Source organism: Lepidochelys olivacea (genome assembly GCF_965140295.1).
Source record: "Lepidochelys olivacea isolate rLepOli2 genome assembly, chromosome: 3".
Taxonomy (NCBI): domain Eukaryota; kingdom Metazoa; phylum Chordata; order Testudines; family Cheloniidae; genus Lepidochelys; species Lepidochelys olivacea.
Genome location: NC_140413.1, coordinates 189,141,727 through 189,163,053, shown reverse-complemented (window position 1 = coordinate 189,163,053; position 21,327 = coordinate 189,141,727). Strand labels below are relative to the sequence as shown.

The 21,327-nt window shown below is 40.7% G+C and overlaps 1 protein-coding gene across 3 annotated transcripts in view; it reads left to right on the top strand.

Annotated features, from left to right (window-relative positions):
• Window positions 1-21,327, top strand: part of FANCL (FA complementation group L) — an 89,483-nt gene that overhangs the window by 23,894 nt on the left and 44,262 nt on the right. For all 3 annotated transcript variants that reach the window (XR_014711014.1, XM_084624468.1, XM_084624469.1), the window contains exons 6-7: window positions 1,827-1,923; window positions 15,864-15,932. Coding sequence is in view for 2 of the 3 variants with exons in the window: in XM_084624468.1 (XP_084480594.1) it covers window positions 1,827-1,923; window positions 15,864-15,932 (166 nt within the window). In the remaining variant the exon portion in view is untranslated. The remainder of the gene's footprint in view (window positions 1-1,826; window positions 1,924-15,863; window positions 15,933-21,327) is intronic.

Sequence of the window (21,327 nt, the reverse complement as noted above, 5' to 3'; positions counted from 1 at the left end):
AGACTTGTTTCCTTTGTAACAAGTGTGTTTGAGATAGAATATGTCCATCAGTTTCCAATGAACAGTAAACCAATTTTGGATCTTGTTCTGAAATATACAGGGCAACTGTCAAGGTAGGTTAATCTTAAATCCTAACAACCTTGACAGCGTCTCTTTAATTTTTTTTCTCTATTTTTTTGCTATCTGATCTGGTGATACTTTGTGGCAGGCACCAGTTACATTACATATTGGGCATGACACTACATTTTTCTCTACTATCCATTTCCTTGTTTAACTATATGAAATCATGTTTTGTTTTTCTCAGCAACTATAAGTGAAGGATGGATTTAGAATCTCTTAATCCTCACTTTATAAAAACTTGCTATGGGGATCTGGTGCAAGGTTTTTGAAAAAGATGGGATTAATGATTTTCTGATTGAAAATGGAGATGTAGACTAGAGCCAAATTTATACTGGGTTTAAATGAATGCAGATCAATTGACTTAAGCTTAATTACACCTTGTCATGTAAGTCCTGAATTCAACTCTTAAATTTTCTATGGAAAATGATATTAGTGTCAAATTACCCAAAAGAACTTTGAATCATTTGATATCGTACATGAAAATTAGATGACATTATTTCATGATTAATGCATCCTTTTTCATATCCCCAACTCTACCACTTTTCTATTAATTTTTTTCCAATGCCTGCATATTTGATGCTGTGTGCGGTGGAGTACAAATGTTTTCCTTATTTTCTTCTTTTCACTATTTTCTTCTGCTTCTAATCCAAGAGCATACATATCCTTCAGTTCAGACCTATTTTTTTCTGCTTTAATAAGAATTCCTCTGCCCAGCTTCTCTTGAAAGAGAGCCATTTGCCCAGTGTGCTGACTCCAGTGACTGGACTAGCATGTAATGGTTTTTATTTAAAAAAACCTGTTAGGCAGGTCAGCAGGCAGAAGCTAGTTTTGAACTCGAATGGGCCTTGTCATCAGTATAGGTGATAAGTTGTGCAATATGGTTAGACTGCTTTTTAACTTTACAAGAGAATGGTATTGTAAAAGTGTCAAAATATCCACATGCCCAGTTCACTGGTAAATATTCAGCTAAGTTAGAACATCTTTGGCAATAGTTTAAACTACTCAAGGGACCTTACTTCCAAAGAATGGTATATTTTAAAATGTATTGGTCTCCATTGTAGAAGGAAACTTAAATCTGTGGCATCTTAAACAAAATTTCTGTATTGGTTATATGTTTAAAAACTTAGCAACCGTCAGTATGCACTTAACACTTGTTTGGGTACATGTATACTGTATAAAACTGTCATAACATGAAAGAAAATTATTGTAAATTACTTTATACCTGTTCTAATACTGTATTTTCTTTAGAAAATTGATTTGAGTATATAAACCAATACCAACTGAATTTTCTAAAATAACAGTATTGATCATAAAAGAAGTTCATTGAGGAGAAAAGCAAATAGAGAACATAAAAGTCTTGTAATGTAAGAAACTGCAGAAATGGAGTAAGGAATTTGACAGAAAGTTTAATGTGTACATAAGTAGAGGCTGACAGGAACATGCTGTGTGTGTCAAAGGTTCCAGTGATGGAAAACTGAAACATAGTGCTCACTGACCACAGCATGAGCCTTGACACGCGTTGTAAATAACCCAGAGATATATGACTGCATTAAGTAGTAGACTGATGTATTAACAGCAGTAAATCTACAATGGCTGGCATGCAGGACTTCCACTGATTAATATTTGTAACAGACTAATTAGGAATATAGCAAAGATTACGAGTTATAATTCCCTCTTATACTACCAGAGTTTTCTTTTCCTTTCAGAGTCGTATATGTAGATACTGGCCTTAATACCATCAAGCTAAAAGGAGAAGACTCTTGTGGTCGACAGCATCTAATCACGCTGAAGTTAAATGCAAAGGTGAATTTATTTGTGGGAAAATACTTTAAGAAAATATGACCAGAAAGGATGGATTCCTCTCTTTTTTTGTCTTTTATAATGAAGTTAGTGAACTGGTTTCTTTCCAAACCTCTTACGTGCTTGTCCTTTATCTTCAGGTGGTTTGAACAATGATTAAATCAGTGAATGTTGTTCTGAAGACTTTTTTTTAAGACCAGTTTAAAACTCACACTGTATAATAGTAATCTAAAAGTATCTTTTGATATAAAGTTGTACACCATTTGCAAAAACCTTCTGTTACAGGTTAGCATCCAGTGCCATTTCGGAAACCTTCATTCTTTGAGTGCTTGCTCATGTTCATTCCAATGTAGGTGTGCATGTGCCGCATGCACTGTTGCTGGAAAGTTTGTCCCTCAGTGGTATCTGTCGAGTCGGCTCTGGTGCCCCCTGGAGTCATGCCCTCATGGTGTAGAATATAGGGGCCAGCTGCCCCGCTGCTCCCTCAGTTCCTTTTTACCACCCGTGACAGTTGCTGGAACATACTCATCTCTTGCATCTCGCAAGTGTTGCTCTCAGTGGACTTTATCTGTAAATAAATTGTAAATAGTTATCATTCAATTACATTAGTGTAGTTAAGTAAGTATAATATAGTTAGCAGAGTTCCTCACCTTGTGGGGTAGCCTGCATTGGGCACCAGGATATGCTTCAGTCCCAGGGTTTCAAACAGTGTGTGGTGTGCCACAAACTGATGCCGGTGAATGACCTGCATGATAACTGTCTTAAGTTCCTAGGAGAGGCCCACGTTCAAGAATGGTGCAAGATCTGTAGGGGTTTCAAACTCGGGACTAAAAAGGACAGGGACAACAGACTTAAGTTCCTCCTGATGGAGGCGGCTCTTTATCCCACCTTGGAGCCTCAGGCGGAATTGGCACCGAGCACTTCAATGTTGGTCAGAAGTGCCCCAGCATCCTTGAAAAGAGGTATAGTGCCATTCCTCCTCACTGGCACCGTGGAAGGATTGAGCGGCCTGGGATTCCTGGCACCATCATTCATCCCTAGGTGCACAGGAAACTGGCACCAGCCTCTTGGCACTACTTGTCATCACCGGTGCCAAAGAAAAAGCACAGGAAGATAGACTGGGGGCGCTCCCTGACCCTGAGACCTGTGATCAATAGGGACTCAGAAAGTGTGCGACCCATGCTGGGCCACTCTGAGGCTCTGACAGGGCGTGTGGCTCCATCGATTTTTGGCCCTGGAAAGAGTGCCATTGAATCCAGTGCCAATGGATTCCCCACCTAGGGATGGCCACTGTGGCATGTTGTCCCTATCTTTTCCATCAATGCCAGAGACCTTTGAGGCTGGGAGGAACCTTCTTTCATTCACAATGCCACCATCCCTGGCTGGTCGTGAACTGTCTGTTGCAGGTCCGGCACCATGGGACGCCAGGGCACCAAGGCAGGTGCCTTTGAATGCAAGCCTGCAATGATGGCACATCACTGCTCTCCTTCGTGGCACTGCTCTCCTGTTCTGGTCAGCACTGCACCACCATGATTGCCCAGGAGTGAGTCCTCCGGCTTGGTTTCGGAGGCAGAATCCTATGCCTTGCCCAGGAGCAGACATTGCTCTGACCAGAGATGCCTAGCACCGGACATGAGACAGGGTATAGCCAGAGGAGGAACAGGGGCTACAAGAGAGGGCCTCCATCTCAACCCTCACTTGCCCAGATATCTGCCCCCTCGAGACACTTGGCAGGGTCCAAACAGACCTTTTGAAGGTACACATGAGGATGGTGTACCAGGACAGCCTCTGGATCCTATTTCCCCTATGGTTGTGGACTGGTTGTCCCACTTCTACTGGACATGGACCCGCATTGCCATGGGCTGTTGGGTATTGCGCATGGTGGAAGTGGAATATATCCTGCAATTCAGTTGTTCCCTCCTTCCCACCCTCCCTTCCTATCCCTTTTCAGGGACCCTTCTCATGAAACTTTTAGCCTAGAAGGTGCAGTTGCTTCTAAGAGTGGGAGCAGTGAAAGAGGTTCCAACGGAGCTAAGGGGACGGTGGTTCTACTCCTGTTACTTTAGGATCCTAAAAGCCAACGGTGACCTCAGACTGATCTTGGATCTGCGAAACTTCAACAGATTCATGAAGAAGCTGAAGTTCTGCATAATCTCTCTGGCTTTGATTATCCCCACTCTGGATCCAGGGGACTGGTATGCCATGCTTGACTTAAAGGATGCGTATTTGCACATTGCTATCTCTCAAGGTCTCAGAAGATACATAAGATTTATGGTAGACCACAAGCATTATCAGTTCATAGTGCTACCCTTTTGTCTGTTGGCAGCTTCTTGGGTGTTCATGAAGTGCATGGCAGCCTTCCTGAGGAGGAGAGGGGTGCAAGTATACCTCTACCTGGACAACTGGTTGATCAAAGGTCGATCCAGAGACCAGGTGGAGGCACACGTCAGATTGATACAGTCAACTTTCCAGGATCTGGGACTATTGATAAACATGCAAAAATCAACACTTTCTCCAGTTCAGAGAATAGAATTCATAGGGGCAATCCTTGACTTTAAGTGGGCCAGAGTGTTTCTCCTAGAGAGCCGATTTATAGCTGTAGAGGCACTCGTACGAAGTCTATGGAGTCACCTCATCACAACAGCGAGGAACTGCTTGAAGCTTCTGGGACACACGTCATCCTGTACCTATGTGGTGCAACATGCACGTTTAAATCCCCTTCAGTCTTGGCTGGTGTTGATATATACATACTAGACCAACACCATCTGGACAAGGTGGTCTGTCTTCCACCATCAGTGATTTCCACCCTCGTTTGGTGGTGGCTGGATCTGGAGATGCTGTGTGCAAGCATTCCCTTCTCAAGACCTGAATCTGCAAAGTCTCTAGTCACGGACACTTTGAAGATGAGATGGGGGAGCCCACTTGGGGACCCTCAAGACCCAGTGTCTCTGGTCATCGGAGGAGCTAGAGTTACACATCAATGTGAGAGAGTTAAGGGCAGTGTGTGTAGCCTCGCAAGCGTTCTGACCCCACCTGGAGGGCAACTGTATAGTGGTCCTCACAGACAACACAACAGTAAGGTTTTACATAAACAAGCAAAAGGGAGCTTGCTTCTCTCCATTATGTTAGGAGGCTCTGAGCTTATGGGACTTTTGTATGATCCATTCCATTCACCTTGAAGCCTCATACCTACTGAGGTCACAGAATGAGTTAGTGGACTATCTCAGCAGATTCTTTTCCATCCATCACAAGTGGTCCATTCGCCCAGACATCTTGAACACTGTTTTCCAGAAGTGGGGATTTCCCCAGCTGGATCTATTCACAACAAGGCACAACAGAAAGTGCCCTCAGTTTTGCTCCTTCCTTGGACACAGTTCAGATTCACTCACGGATTCTTTTCTCCTTCCCTGGATTGGATGGCTCTTCTATGCGTTCCCTTCCACTCCTGTCATTCACAGGGCCCTGTTCAAAGTCATGCCAGCACTGGTTCACCACTCTGCTGGACCTCTCGGTAAACACACCATTCAGCCTGCCACTGTTCCAAGACTTGATCTCTCGGGATCCTGGTCACCTGTTCTACCTGAAACTCACATTGCTTCACCTGACGGTATGGAAGCTCCATGGCTGAACCCAGCAGAACGGTCCTGTTCAGCATAGGTTCGTGAGGTGTTATTGGGGAGCAGAAAACTATTGACTAGAGCCACTTACCTGGCAAAATGGAAGAGGTTGTCGATCTGGTTGATGCGTAAAGGCGTTTCACCTACTGAGTCCTCACTGAACTTTATTTTGGATTACTGCTTCATTTAAAGCAGGAAGACCTAATTGTGTCTTCTATAAGAGTCCATCTAGCTCCGATCTCTGCATTTCACCCCTGGATGGGCGGCCGGTCAGTATTCTGAAACTTAATCTCTGGCCGCTTTCTGAAGGGGTTGGAATGACTCTATTTGCAGTATGACAACCACGCCTCCTTGGGATCTAAACTTGGTTCTGACGAGGTTGATGGAGGCCCCCGTTTGAGCCACAGACCAAAGAGCATGTTGCCAATCTGTCCTGGAAGATGGCCTTCCTTATTGCCATCACCTTGGCTAGATGGGTTTCAGAGATCCAGACCCTTACCTCTGAGTCACCATACAAAGTCTTTTTCAAGGACAAGGTGCAGCTGCAGCCACGCCCGTCATTTCTTCCGAAAGTGGTCTCACAATTTCATAGTAATCAGGACATCTTCCTCACAGTTTTCTATCTTAAGCCGCATGCAAGCAGGGAGGAACAGAGGCTCCATTCGCTGGATGTGAGATGTACACTTGCTTTCTATATAGAGAGAACCAAGCCCTTTAGAAAGACCACTAAACTGTTTATAGCCATTGTGGACAGGATGAAAGCAGTCCAGTGTCAACCCAGGGAATCTCATCATGGATCACATTGTGTATCCTCACTTGTTATGACCTGGCAAAAGTCCCAGCTCCTTCAAACAAACTCTCTATGAGAGTGCAGGTGTCATGGGCGGCGTTTGTGGTGCAGGTTCCAATCAAGGATATCTGCAGAGCAGCGACCTGGTCCTCAGTCCATACGTTTGCATCCCACTACGCCATCACCCAACAAGCCAGAGATGACGCAGGCTTCGGTTAGTAACCATTTTTCATGATCACTCAGTCAGAAGACTAAGCCTGTAACAGGTGTTAAAGAATGTTAGGTTGCTTCTTTAGCCACTTACTGTGTAATGTGTGGAGATGAAGAGTAGGTATGGGAGACTACAGTGGGGTCTTTGGGTAAAAAGAAAACATTCAGTGTTTTTAGGCTAAATAATTGGCCTGTTTTGATAGCATTCCCTTCTACATGTTCTTACCTTCAGTAATTTATCCTTGTATCTTGTACTTGAGTGGTGAAAATTTCTGACTGAATTTCATTATTTGAACATTTTTGCAGAACAGTGCAGCTATTTCTTAAAGGAGGTTGGGGAAAAGACTGTTCCTTCTTTCTGTTTAAAAACAAAAATTTTGAAGATTTGAATTTCAAATCTGAGATGGCAGAATAGCTGTTAAATTCTACATAAATAGCATATAAGATTTTTGAATTGGTGCAAAAACTGTTTATTTGAAAGACCCAGAAGAAGATGCAAGACGTAGAAAACTCAGTTATCCAGGTAGATCAAATTCCTATCGTACTCTGGTTCACCCCGTCCCATTTTCCACCAGAGTGTTGCCTCCTTCTTTCTAGGAAGCAGTGCTTCTCTAAAGCTGATGATAAACAATATTTCACACTTACTTTTCTAGGCAGATACCTTTTTGTCACCATAACTTGTCTCAAATGTTCTATCTTCTGCGCTTGTGAAGTAATCCTGCCTTAATGTTCATAGAGGGGTTGCTACATGAATCTCATCAAGTTAGAGACAGAGATTTTGCATTTGGATAAGAGACAACTTTTCATACCTGTAACTCAGGGATGGGCAAACTACGGCCTGCGTGCCACATCCGGCCCGTCAGACATTTTAATCAGGCCCTTGAGCTCCAGCAGGCAGCGGGGTCAGGAGCTTGCTCCACTCCGGCACTCCAGCTGGGGAGCGGGGTCAGGGGCTTGCTCCACTCCGTGTGGCTCGTGGAAGCAGCGGCATGTCCCCCCTCCGGGTCCTACGCATAGGGGCAGCCAGGGAGTTCCCCAAGCACCATCTCTGCAGCTCCCATGGGCTGGGAACCGTAGCCAATGGGAGCTGCAGGGGCGGTGCTTGCAGATGGTGGCAGCATGCAGAGCCCGTCCGCACAGAAACTGGAGGGGGGACAAGCCACTGCTTCCAGGAGCTGCTTGAGGTAAGCGCCACCTGGAGCCTTCACCCCGACCATCTCCCGTGCCCCAACCTCCTGCCGCAGCCCCCTCCCATATCCTGAACTCCTCATTTCTGGCCCCACCCTGGAACCCACACCCCTAGCCCAGAGCCCGTACCCCCTCCCATACCCCAACCCCCTGCCTCAGCCCAGAGCCCCCTCCCATACTCCAAACCCCTCTGCTCCACCCCTAGCCTGGAGCCCCCTCCCGCACCCTGAACCCCTCATTTCTGGCCCCACCCCAGAGCCCGCATCCCCAGCCAGAGCTCTCACCCCCTCCCACACCTCAACCCCCTATTTCATGAGCTTTCATGGCCCGCTACACAATTTCCATACCCAGATGTGGTCCTCAGGCCAAAAAGTTTGCCCACCACTACTGTAAACAGTATTTCTATGATTGACAAGTCAATTTCTAGCAATTACCCCTTTTTAAAAATAATTTTCTGCTTTTATAGCTGTCTAAGAGGCCATCTAAGTTGTAGCGGCCTTTTCTCAGCTTCCTTTGGACAGCAGTGCTGCTCAGAATCTCGCCTCCCCCACCCCCATGCACCTTTCTGCCCCTGGTATGCCCCCTACCCCAAGGTTTCTGAGGAGGTCTTCAGAGAACAGCCTGTGGCTGTCTTCCTCAGTTCCAGCTCTGGGGGAATTCTGTGGATTTTAGAGCTTTTATGTTGCTCTGTCCCTATATCTAGTGTAAAAGGGCTGGAGCAAGGGTGAGGATCTGACGATCAGAACAGAGGATGCATGGGAATCCAATCCTGCATTAATGAGCATAGCTAAGCATCTACCAAGTTGCTCCTGTTGAGCAGATACCTCTCTTCTTTGGTATTATCTAATGAAGACCACATTTTAGCCTATCCCTGTACTGTATGATTACTTTGAGGATCAAGGCCATCATGTTAATTGCACTACTGAGTATCTGATTACTTTTATATACTCTTTTTAGTGCAGTAGTTTAAAAATCTCAGAGACTTCTAGTAGAAAAGTAAGTTTTAGTATTTCAGTAGTTTCATATGCTAACAACTGAGAACATAGTGCAATCACACCAGATAGTAATTCATAGTCATCAATCAACTCTTTTTTCAGAAGATTATAGTGGTGATATGATCAATTGTGTTTGTCCTTTTTAAAAATGTGTCTGACATTTAAACTTGCTGCGAAAAAAAAAAAAATAAATAAAACATGGTTGGTGACATAGGAATTTATATTTTTCACTAGTACACATATTAAACACATTGAAAAAGAATGCTCATTAAGTTTTAAGGAAAGCTTTGTGATAGTCATTCATATCATCTTCTTTGGGAAATATCTTCTGCTTAATTTTTGCTATGTTGTTTCTATTGATAACACCAGTACTTGGATTTCCCTTTGTATTTCCTGAGCACATACTGTCCGTTCTCTCCTATGATCCATCAAAGTGTTCAGTTGTCCAATCTTGTCTTCTTCAGAGGCCATATAGAGAAATGGGTTTGAGTACTCTTTTTGTGCCCACCCCCATCAAATATTGGTTATGTAAATAGCTGAATTAACTTGCCATGTTGAAGAAGAAATTGTATGAAGTGTAAGTTGAAAATCCTCCAACACTTGTGTCTGGTCATTGCCTTTTTTTTCTTGGATTCCCTGCTATTTGTTCTACATGATATGTTTCATCTGCACAAACTTTAATTGAAGTAGCAGTCACTCTCTTTATACTCCATTCCCCTGCTACTGATTACTTCTGCTGCTTATGTTGGTAAGTATGATGAAGTTCTAGCATTGACCACATTGTCAACATTCTTTGGGCTTGTCTACGCATAAAATGCTGAGCTGCTGTGGTACTTCAGTGTACGAAACTACCTACGGTGATGGGAGGGGTTCTCCTGTCAGTGTAGGTAATTCACCTCCCCAGGAGGTGGTAGCTAGGTTGATGGAAAAATGCTTTTGTCAATGTAGTGCTGTGGGCAAGGAAACTTAGGTCTCCTTAACTACTCCAGTCAGTGAGGTGGATTTTTCACACCCCTGATGGACCTAGTCAAACTGACCTAATTTTCTAGTCCAGGTTTTATACTTTTCAGATTCAGGTACTGCTGACGTTCTCAAAAGAAAGAGAATTGGTTTTGAGGGATGGTGGGGGGTAGGCAAGGAAATTAGGAAACAATTTATTTTCCTTTCTGTAGAGCGAAAGGAGAAAGGCAGAATGCAAATGAAACCAGACTTTTGCTGGTAAGAAGAATGATTTATTAAGAGTTGGAGGGCTCAGTTTAATTTAGCTGTAAAGGCTGAAAGTAGTTGTCAGTATGTGTTGGTTTCTTGTGGGGATGTTTGGGCTCAGGAGGGTCAGTAACAGATACAGACCAGGGTATTTAGAGAACTGTTCTCCTTCATCAATTGTAAATTGATATCTAAATAATAGATTTTAAATAAGCAGGAGAAAAGAAATTTCAGAAAACCAGGAGTAGATGCTTACATTAATATTCAGTACTTGGGTGTTTTTTTGTTTTGACTGGCATATAAGTCACACAAGACTGAGTTGGATTGTTTTTTTAATAGTCTTCAAGACAACTAGAAATTATACAATTTTGTGTCTAGTATTCTTGGATTAGATGTTTACTTTAACATGAGAAGAGTGAAATTTTCAGGGGACAAGTTCTATTGTAGATGATTGAAGTACTGTGTCGTGTTAAATGTTTTTTCATAAGGTTACCAAGTGCTTTAGAAGAAATCCCTAAATATTTTCTTGTCCATCTGTTTTATAGTTTGGAAAGGTCCTCAAAATGCATCCATATCTCATTATCAGATAAACTTATGATTTCTAAAATATTATATCCTCTCCTCAAGGCAATTTTTTAGTTACCATCTACAATAAACTAGCTGATTAAGTCATATTTACTTAAGTATTTATCCTATGAACTAGCTAGTCATTTATGTGTCTGAAAGAGGCGGAATGTTGTGAGGGTAGTATATAAAGACACTAGAATCAAACCTGAGGTTGCTATTTGGAAGACAGAGTGTAGTTCAGTCAAAAATAAAGAACTCTGCACCAAAACTTGTAACAAATATTTGGTGTATGCCGGGGTGGGCAAACTTGTTGGCCCGAGGGCCACATCTGGGAATAGAAATTGTACGGCGGGCCATGAATATTCACAAAATTCAGGCTGGGGTGTAGGAGGGAGTGAGGGCTCTGGTTGGGGGTGCAGGATACGGGGGGGAGCCAGAAATGAGGAGTTCAAGGTGCGGAAGGGGGCTCCAGACTGGGGCGGGGGGAATGAGGGCTCCAGCGGGGGGGTGTGGGCTCTGAGGTGGTGCTGGGGATGAAGAGTTTGGGGTGTAGGTGGGAGCTCCGGGCTGGGACTGAGGGGTTCGGGGGGGGGGAGATCAGGGCTGTGGCAGAGGGTTGGGGTGTGTGAAGGGATACAGGCTCTGGCTGGGGTTGTGGGCTCTGGGGTGGGGCTGGGGATGAGGGGTTTGGGGTGCAGAAGGGTGCTGTGGGCTGGGACCAAGGGGTTCAGAGGGCAGAAGGGGGATTAGGGCTGAGCCAGGGGTTTGGGGCATGGGGGGGTGAGGGCTCGGGCTGGGGATGAGAGGTTTGGGGTGCAGGAGGGTGCTCCGGGCTGGGATTGAGGCGTTGGGGGGCGGGAAGGGGATCAGGGCTGGGGCAGGGGGAGGCTTAGCGGTGCAGACTCCAGGTGGTGCTTACCTCAAGCGGCTCCCGGAAGCAGCGGCATGTCCATTCTCCGGCTCCTACGCAGAGACATGCGGTTCCTGCCCAATGGGAGATGTGGGGGCTGTGCTAGGGGTGGGGGCAGCATATAGAGCCGAGCCCCCTGGATTCCCCCACACTTAGGAGCTGGAGGGGGGCCATGCTACTGCTTCCGGGAGTCATGTGGAGTGGCCCCCGACCCTGCTCCCCAACTGGAGCTCTGGAGTGGGGCAAGCCCCAGACCCCACTCCCCAGCAGGAGCTCAAGGGCAGGATTAAAACAGCTGGCAGGCCGTAATTTGCTCAAACCCTGGTGTATACTATATCCCTTTTCCCACCCCTTATCTCTGTCTTTTTTTAGGTTGCACATTCCTGGCACATGTTGAGGATCACTGAAAACTGAAGCAAAATTAGAAGTATTCAGTAATGCAGAGCTAGATGCTAAATCTTGTGTTACGGAACTTGATCTGGTTCTGTTGAAATGATAGGCCTTCTGTCTCTCATTTAGCTTTTAGACAGTTGGGTACATTTTTGAGATTCTAGATAACTATTCTACTGAATGTAATCAGACTAATCTTTTTCTTCTGAAAATACTTGCTTTAATTCATCTTACTCAAAAGTTACTTATTTGCATACTTAATTTGTATTTCAGAGGAGAAGGTGCTTTTCTGAGTACAAAACACACCTCTTAGTCATGGATAAAACATTAACAAAATTGGTTTGATTTCTGTCAGTATTTATTTTCTATTCTGTGATGGGCTGATGTCCAGATAACAGGAAGTAGATCAGCTGCTTGAAGTTGCACATCTTGTGAAGTTTTGAGGTGATACAGCAAAAATTCGATCCTTACAGCAGGCACTTGTGAAGATAAAAAAGAAGATTCTTCCGGCAGTAGTTTGTGTGGTAGGTTGTTTGTGGCTCCAAATATATTTTTATATATAATTTGTTAGGCAAATACTCAAATATTCAATTAAAGTTTTTCTAAATTGGTAATTTAATTTGACTTGTAATACAAGGTGATAGGGCTGTCAAACGATTAAAAAAATTAATCGTGAGATTAAAAAAGTAATTGCAATTAATCACAGTTTTAATTGAATTGTTAATAATAGAATGCTAGTTATCTAAATATTTTTGGATATTTTCTACATTTTCAAATCTATTGATTTTAATTAGTACACAGAATACAAAGTGTACAGTGCACACTTTATATTTTATTACAAATATTTGCACTGTAATAAAGATAAACAAAAGAAATTTTTCAATTCACCTTATACAAATATTGTAGTGCAATTTCTTTATTGTGCAAGTGCATTATAGGGTAGGGAATTACAGGTAGGACCCCATACCTGTAAACAAACTTGTTTGTCTTAGCAATTTGCTGAAAAGAAGTAGGACTGAGTGGGCTTGTAGGCTCTAAAGTGTTACTTTTTTTTTTTTTTTTGAGTGCAGGTATGTAACAAAAACCAATCTACATTTGTAAGTTGCACTTTCATGATAGAGATTACACTATAGTACTTGTATGAGGTGAATTGAAAAATACTATTTATCTTTATTACAGTGCAAATATTTGCAATAAAATTAACAGTGAGCACTGTACACTGTATTCTGTTATAATTGAAATCAATATATTTGAAAATGTAGAAAAACATCCAAAAATATTTATAATAAATTTAAATTGGTATTCTATGATTGTTTAACACTGCAATTAATCACAGTTAATTTGTTTTGAGTTAATCGCTTGAGTTAACTGTGATTGACAGCCCTACAATGTGGTGATCTCTAACTTGTATTTACTATTTATAAATTTAACTTTAACATGAAGTGTGATTGAATTTGTGTTCTTTATCATTTTGATGCGGTCTGTGCCCTCTGGATCCTTATTTACTTTTATATAGAGCCTCATACTGAAAGATACCAACATGCTTTCCTAAATGATGTACAGTAGAAACAATGGTCCTGTTTAGTAGAAGTGTATAAGGTAGAGGCTGGTAATTAGCTGGTGCACAAAATACAGCATGATACTGTGAGGTGAGAAAAGTTTGGCCAAGACGTTTAGGGCAAAAAATGCCATAGGAATTTTTTTAATTCACATAAAGCAAGTAGGAACACAGTTTTCACCATCACATCTGAAAGACCCCCAAAAAATGCATAGAATTCATTTTACCTACCTATAAAAGACAAAGGAATCCATTGACTAACACTGCTGGGATTTTAACTTGTGGTCCCAAGATTGACGCTGGTCCCTAGCATGGAAAACTTGTGTTGGCTTAATTTGTTCATAATTTCAGGCATTGTGATCAAATTTCTTACACTTGTAGGACAGCAAGTATACTTTTATGTAAGCTATGAAATATTTAATGAAAAATGTAATGGCAAATCGCTAGGATAAATGGCAAAATATATTGCTTCTGCAGGTGAAAGAACCCTGGAAATGTTTCTTGCCCAGTTGTTTCAGTTTCCTTTCCCGGTGTTCATTTTTTAACTTGTCTGCAAGTCATGACTGTGACTGAAACCAGTGTGATTAAAATGGAAAAAGGGAAAAGCTTATTCAAGCAATAAGTTTCCTTTAAAAAGTGGAAATCCAGCAAGGAACTTACCTTATCTGACTTAGTTTAACAGTTAGAAGGGCTAAATGGAAATTTAAACAGCAAATGGATATATACTTATTTTTTATTAAAAAAATAAACATAGCATGCATCAGTCAGTAGTCCAATAGACTAAAAGGGAGTCAGGAGAATGATCAAAGAGGATACGGATATTACAGAGAAACAAAATTTCGATACACTATTCTTTACCATAGGGGATAATGGGAAGTTACCTGGAGCAGATCTAAAATTTGCAGATAATAAAGATGAGGTTTTCTGTCAAACCTCACATGTCAGAAAAGGGGTTCTAACAAACTGATGTTCAAAATTTCAGTAAGTCACCAGGACTAGTGATAAATTTATGGGGAAGATGGAAGGAGACTTATATCATCTTTATAAGGTTGAACCACTTTTTAACCAGTTAATTAGGGTCTCACTTTTTAAAGAAAAGTCTTATAAAATTAATACACCATTTCATTAATGAGGAAAACAGTTGTCCTTCTCTTCTTTTGGTCTCTGCCCCTACTCCTCCCTCATTCATAGCTTCTCAACTAATCATTGGACCTTCTCCTAAACTGTTGAGGAGCTATCCTCATACCTCTAGTGGTTTCCAGTGCTGCCTGTTCTTCCTGTAGCATATAATGGGACTTGGGTAGGGGTAAGGTGAAGGAGGAGAAACATGCTGATTGGGGTCATTGCTGTATTGGATGCAGTGGTAGAAGCGTTCAGACCAACAATCACATCTCTCATGTGGGCTCTGGTAGGGGCCACGGTATTGTCCCCTCAAGAAAAAGCCCCACTACACACTTGCTTATCATGATACATTTTTTTTGTATATGTAATACTTGTATATTCTCTGAAGAATTGGTAGGGTCAGTTGGTGGAACTGGAAAAGTTGTATTGGATTGAGCCATGTAACTTTTTAGGTCACAAGGTCATGACGTTTTTGATAGTGGGTGCCTTTGAAATGGGTGTATTCCTATGAGATTAATTCCTTTTTTCCTTTTATTTGTGTAGAAAATGGAGATGCCTAGTTTCTCTTTCACAGATTTCATAGTGTAATGCTTACAAAAAGCAATAAATTGGGTTGGTGTAAAGAATGATTAAGTAAAGAATTAAACTTTTGAAATTGAATCAGATTTCATATTTGTATATAGCCTGTTGATTTTTGTTCTGGCTATTTTTTCTTCCCTTGGCATTCTTTCTTGTTGATTGTTTTAAAAAAATGAGAATATGTTAATCACACGCCCAAGTTTATCGGTTTTTGAAGAAGTGGTACACAGTTGCAATTCAGTTTCACTCGTGGAAGGTTTTGAACAGGTGGTAATACTGCTGTTCATATATTGGTGAGTATCACAGCAAATTGGAAGTTGAATCCTAGGCTTGGGAAGAGTTGTTAAACATTTCTAAACCTGGAAAAATAACTTCGGAATGCAAATGCAGGTTCTTCCATTCATTGGTCCTATATTAATATGAAAAGTATTAGCCTTTCTTTAAACAGGATGAGGAAAAGATGGGAAGAAACATTCTTCCTCCATCTTGAATTCTCCTCGTTTGTCTTTTTTAGAAAAATATGTATATTTGAAAACATTGTACACTTTACAAACTGATAGCTCTCCGGCTTCAATGAAATCTGCTATACTGAAATTTTTCTGTAAATGAAAGTTTCTTGTTTAAATGGTAACTGCTAACATTTTATTATTGTCTGGGGAATAATTTACATATTTTCATTGGTATTCAAGGTATTTGAGGCTCTCAAATGTCCTTATCAAATTCTCTCAGCTGATATCAAGTTTTCCCCAACAATGCATCAGCTTCACTGGCAAATCACAACAATAATTAGTGTTGTTGTTTTTTTCCACAGTATCCTACAGAACCACCAAATTGCTTTGTAGACTTCCCTGTTGAATTTGCTCTCTCTTGGATTCCACAGGTAAAATCCATACTGTGTCCTTTTCTAATAACTAAGATTATATTTACTTACCAGCTTAAAGATATATTTACACTGTGTTTCTGATACGACAGGTCTGTGGTAATGTTGTATTTAAAAAGAAAAACAAGTTTGACTGTTTTGACCCCTCTTCCCGTTTGTTGGTATTTTTTCCTTCACACATGCTTGGGAAAATGCTATATTTCGTGCATTCATATTTAATTCCCCAAAGTTCACAGTTTTAAATAAATTTTCTTTCATTGGTTTTTCAATTTTTAAAATGTTTCCTCAACCTTGTAGACATACTCTGTGTCAGCACTAAGTCCCCACTCCATCTCTTACACACTGGACTGCTGAGACTCCAAATATTTATGAATGATACTGGGAAATACATGCATGAGAGAGTAATTACTTATAACAGGGGGAAAAGCTCCCGCTAAACCTTGATGAATATTTTCTAAAACAAATAGAAATTCTTTATAATATATGTAGCTTAATAAGAGCAGTTGAGTATTATACGGTATCGTAAGTTTAATGATTTGTTCTAATTAAGAACCAAATGCCATTACTTTCCATTTTTGTGGAAGGCCTGATGTTTCTCATGCATTATTTCTTGCATCTCTCCCTTCAACAGCAGTGCATGTTCTTGGTAACGGATTTACAGACAATTAACTGGAACACTCTATAGAAAATATTTGATGTTTGTTCCTAAATTAAATAAAATTAAACATTGTTTTTTGTAAATATTACATATTTAAAAAATCTTGTCCGTGTCAAGTAGTTACGGTTTCCACCTATTAATAAAAAGTGTGCAACTGTATGTAAAACATTAATTTCTTGTGGTGTGGCATAAAGATTGTATCAGTACGAGTTTAGGATGGTCGCATAATTTCTGAGTGGCAAAACTCTGAGCCTTGTCACTTTCAGGATGACATACTTATTGCATTGGGAATTTGATGAAGGAACAACTGCAGATCTGGGCAAGAATATATATATATATATATAGGAAATAATAAATATATTTTGACATTTCACAGTTTTGTTTTCACTTTCAGAGCTTTGGTTGATTCCATACATGTTTTGGAACAACTTACATGCATATTGTATAGTCTGTAAATTGTAGCGGCTTTGTTGCTCTTGTTGTAAATACTGACTTTTATATTGTGTATGCATATATCACTTTCAAAACCTTTTTTTAAAGCCACATATAGGCTGTGTAAATTCATGTTTGTTTAACTTTTGAAAATATTTGAGTTGATTTTTTTTTTGATAGACTGAAAAATATAAGCTGACTTAAGTTAAAAGCATCACAAATATGCTCAATAAATTTCAGCTCTGATAGTTTGCTGCTGATAACCTTAAGAACTACCACCTGGAGTAACTTAAAAGATAAAAATGGTTTTAAACAAACCTCCCAAGAATCAACCTTGTTTGACAAGTTAAAATTGATAATGTTTACATTCATGTTGCAAGCAGGTGAAAGTCTGGCATTGTCAATGTGACCTACACTACCTTAAAGTGGAAAAATGTATTGAGATTAGAATTAGGTACTGAATATTCCAAGCAACTGGGATAAGAGAGACTATTCACAGTGTAATTATCTATAAACTTATTCTTTTTCTGTCTTTGCAACAAGTGACAATTCATTCCAACTGCAGATAGTCTGCTCTAATTCTGAATGAAGCTCCCAACGTACTGTGCAGTATGCTGGTACATTCGCATCAATTGTAGAGCCTTGCCGGAGAATGGAGTCTGCTTATATCTATCAGAGTGGCAGTTTTTTGCAAAAATGTATTTGGGGGTTGGAAGCAGGATATAACACTTAGAAAAACAGAAAATCACACATTTTTTCAGAATGTATAGAATTAAACTTGTAGGCCTAATTCAGGCTCCAGCAAGTTGGTGATTTAGCATAGGACTTGTTAGGATATTGCCTGGAGCAGTATCCAGCAGTTCCTGGTATGGTTGAATATTTTGGTACCTAAGAAGACTAAAAAGGAAGACATACAGAGTGGGACTCTTGCCCTGCTCTAGATATTTTGGGTATTCAACATACAGTTCTAATCCTGATAGGTTTTTAATTTTAACATGTGTAGGTCACCGTTAATGGAAACACTGACAAGACCCTTAACTGAAGCAGTAGAAATGTCACTGTTATAATACAAATACAAACTCCTGTTAAAGGGAATATAAATAGATTTCAGGTAATTGGTTTTTTGGGTTCTTTTTTTTTCCAGTCTGCTTTTGCCTATTTCAAGTTCTTTTTAGTGCTTATGGACATGAAACTTGGAAGATCTTTATTTTCCTTTTTTGAATAAAAATAGACATGACTTTATGGCGTCCATATTAAAAATGGGTAATTTTCCTTATGGTCCCTGTCTTCCTGCTGGGTTGATAATGTTTTGATGTATTTTTCTTTCTCTCTGATGAGAGGTCTGCTGCTGCTGCTTTGACATATTCATTTGGATGAATAATTATAACTTGCACAATGTCAAGCTGAAGATGGTAGGGTTTTGTGCATCATGACAAGCCTAGTAGCCAGTGCAGGTGTCTCACAGCATGATCAGCAACAGCCAGTGTATTCTGGCTCAGAGGAGACATTTTAGAGTAGTCAGAAATCAGCACCAAGGGCAAGCTGCTGCTGCTACTACTGTTATATGTGCCAAATAAATGCAAAATGCTTCTCAATGACAAGTGCAAGAACAACTATTTATTTCAGTTATATTCTTTTTCTAATTAACCAGATAAATTTACTGTCTACACAGTTTAGCATACACTATAAGAATGGTACTAAAGTTATTAGGTATCTGGATTCTTGTGCCCTCCCATTAATTACTATCCCTATATTGACCACTACCCACCTGGATTCATTCATGAAGGTCATGAAAATGGAAATTAATGACTAATGAGGTCATGTAGCTAACAGTGAAACATAATACAAGATCTGGGAAGGTATATTGGTGTGAATGGCATTATTCTTTAGAATTTTGAAGGAAATAGTTCACCATAGTAAAAGAATACTGATCATAATTGTGGTATTTCTAGTATAGGAGCTTTACAGAACTCAACTTTCTACATATCCATGAGGTAGTGAATCTCTAACACAATACGAAAGCCTGGAATGGTTGACAACATTTTTCTAAAGATATTAATAGAATTATAGAACAGATTAGCATGTTCTCTCAGTTTTAGATTTAGTTTTGGGGTGGGAGGGGAGGAGGGAGGTATTCACCTTCAGTAAATGACATAGAATAACAAATTACAGATGAAAAAGGTCATCTAATCCCTTCCATTACAAGTCCAGAATTGTTCATTAAATTTTCTTGTGTTTAGTCCTATCTACAACACTGGGAAGACTGTTCCACATATATTGTGTTTTCTCTGGTATTCAGCTGCAACATATTCTTGATATTAATCTTTTGGTGGAGTGTTGAGTATACTGCTTTCTAGTTTCACAATTGAGATTTGCACCTGGGCACTGCAACTCTTGAAACTACCTAGAAAGCAGTGAACATTTGGTGCAAGCATACATCAGAAGTTGTGTCCCCAAACATTTTGATTTAATTCTGCCATTTGAAATACCATGTGTGGATCCTATAGAAGCAAGGATCCCTTCAGAATTAATGTAACATTCTTTTCTTGACTGAGAACTGTTTTTGTGGAATTTCACTCTTGGGAGACTCAGCTCTCTGGTGGAGGGTTGAATATTTTAAAACTAAAAGAACTACTCTCAAAACAAATATCTGACTAGGCTGTTGTGTTGACAGAGAGGTGAGAAGTAAGTATAGGTTTCAATAGAGGTTTATGTGGCAGCTCTACATATTTCAGAGATGGAGAAGTTACTCAAGCATGCCTCAGCCCTAGGCAAGTGGCCTGGTGGGATCTGGTACTGGAGTACTCATTTGGTCCTACCAGGAGTGAATATTGTAATCTATTCTGACAGTGCGAGTAAACTAATTAATCCCTTGGATTTTTCCCTCAGTGTCACATTCTTAGAAACCTTTGAAGGGGTTTCATTTTATCTAAGCGATAACTCATTACTTTTTAAAATCTAGCTAATGCAGTTTGGCCTCCACTTGTAAATTATGGAATTTTGGGGATGAGATGTTTAAGGGAATTCCTGAATTCTATTTCAGAGTGGAGACCAGGGTGTGGATGCAGCCATTCACTTACCTTAGTGAAACACTGTGAAAGGAAGATCAGCAATGCATTTTTGCAGATCTACTAATACTATTACTAAAACAAACTAGCTGTGAAATACAGAGAAGAAGAGAGACAAATGACCTCACTATTCTAGACGTAGTAAAGGAACAGAGAATGTAGGTAGGCTAATGCTTAATACTTTAGCACTACTGTTTGAATGTGTAAGAGACAAGCAGTCATGCTTTTCAGGTGCCTCTGAACTCATAGGATGAAAACCTGCCCCCCCCCCCTAAAATCAATGTGTTTTTTTTCCATTGACTTCATTGGAGCTAGGATATTGCCAGTGGTGTTTATATGTTTAATCCCAAATGGAAGGTTCTGCCTGAGCAAGTCACCCTGGATAAATTTTCCCTATTCATATTTATACCTCATCATATCACCTATGTAGTTCCTCTTTCCTTGTGTTTTGAACCATTCATACACTTTAGACTGCTAAGATGTTCTTTAACACATACTCCAGCTTGTCTACATGAACAGTTAATAACCAGCAAGATGGGGTGTAACCTCACGATCTGTGCCTCATTTTTAAAACCATATCGAGAAAGAACAGAGAAATTAAGTTTAGGCTCCTGATGATGGAGCAGGCTCTGTGACCAACCTCAGCTCAGGCCCTTCCCCCGCCACCAGACATCGGTCTCCAAGCACTCTTTGTTTCCTGTTTGACCTCTGCTTCTTGGTCTCCAGAGATCCTCATCAGAGTATAGGAGGTATCAACAAGCCACCTAAGAAAACTTCTAGTTGTAGTAGAGAGCCTTCATCAAAAAAAAAAAAAAAAAGAGCCTGGTCATCTCAGAAACACTGTGGTCCTGAGACCTTAGGTCCCAAAGGGAGTTCTGTGGAGGCTCCAAGCTGCTGCTGTACCAGGAGCTCTTTGAAGTTCTTCAAAACCACCATGGGCACCATTTATATCTCAGTACTGAAACCAACCCGAATACTGTTGAAGCATGACAGACTTAGCAGAGACTCCAAACACATTATTTAATGGAAGTCTTTGGCTACTCACATACCAGCACCAAGGAGTCTGAAGATGACAGACATCTGCAACCACAGAGGCTATCCACATCCTCAGTAATGGAGTCATCTTACAGACCTGTGTCTCAACTACCAGTGCCTTTGGAACTGCCCCATTTTCCAGATGGGACCACCAAAGTAGACTGTTCCTTCGGTATTAACACATTTGGTTCATTTACACCTC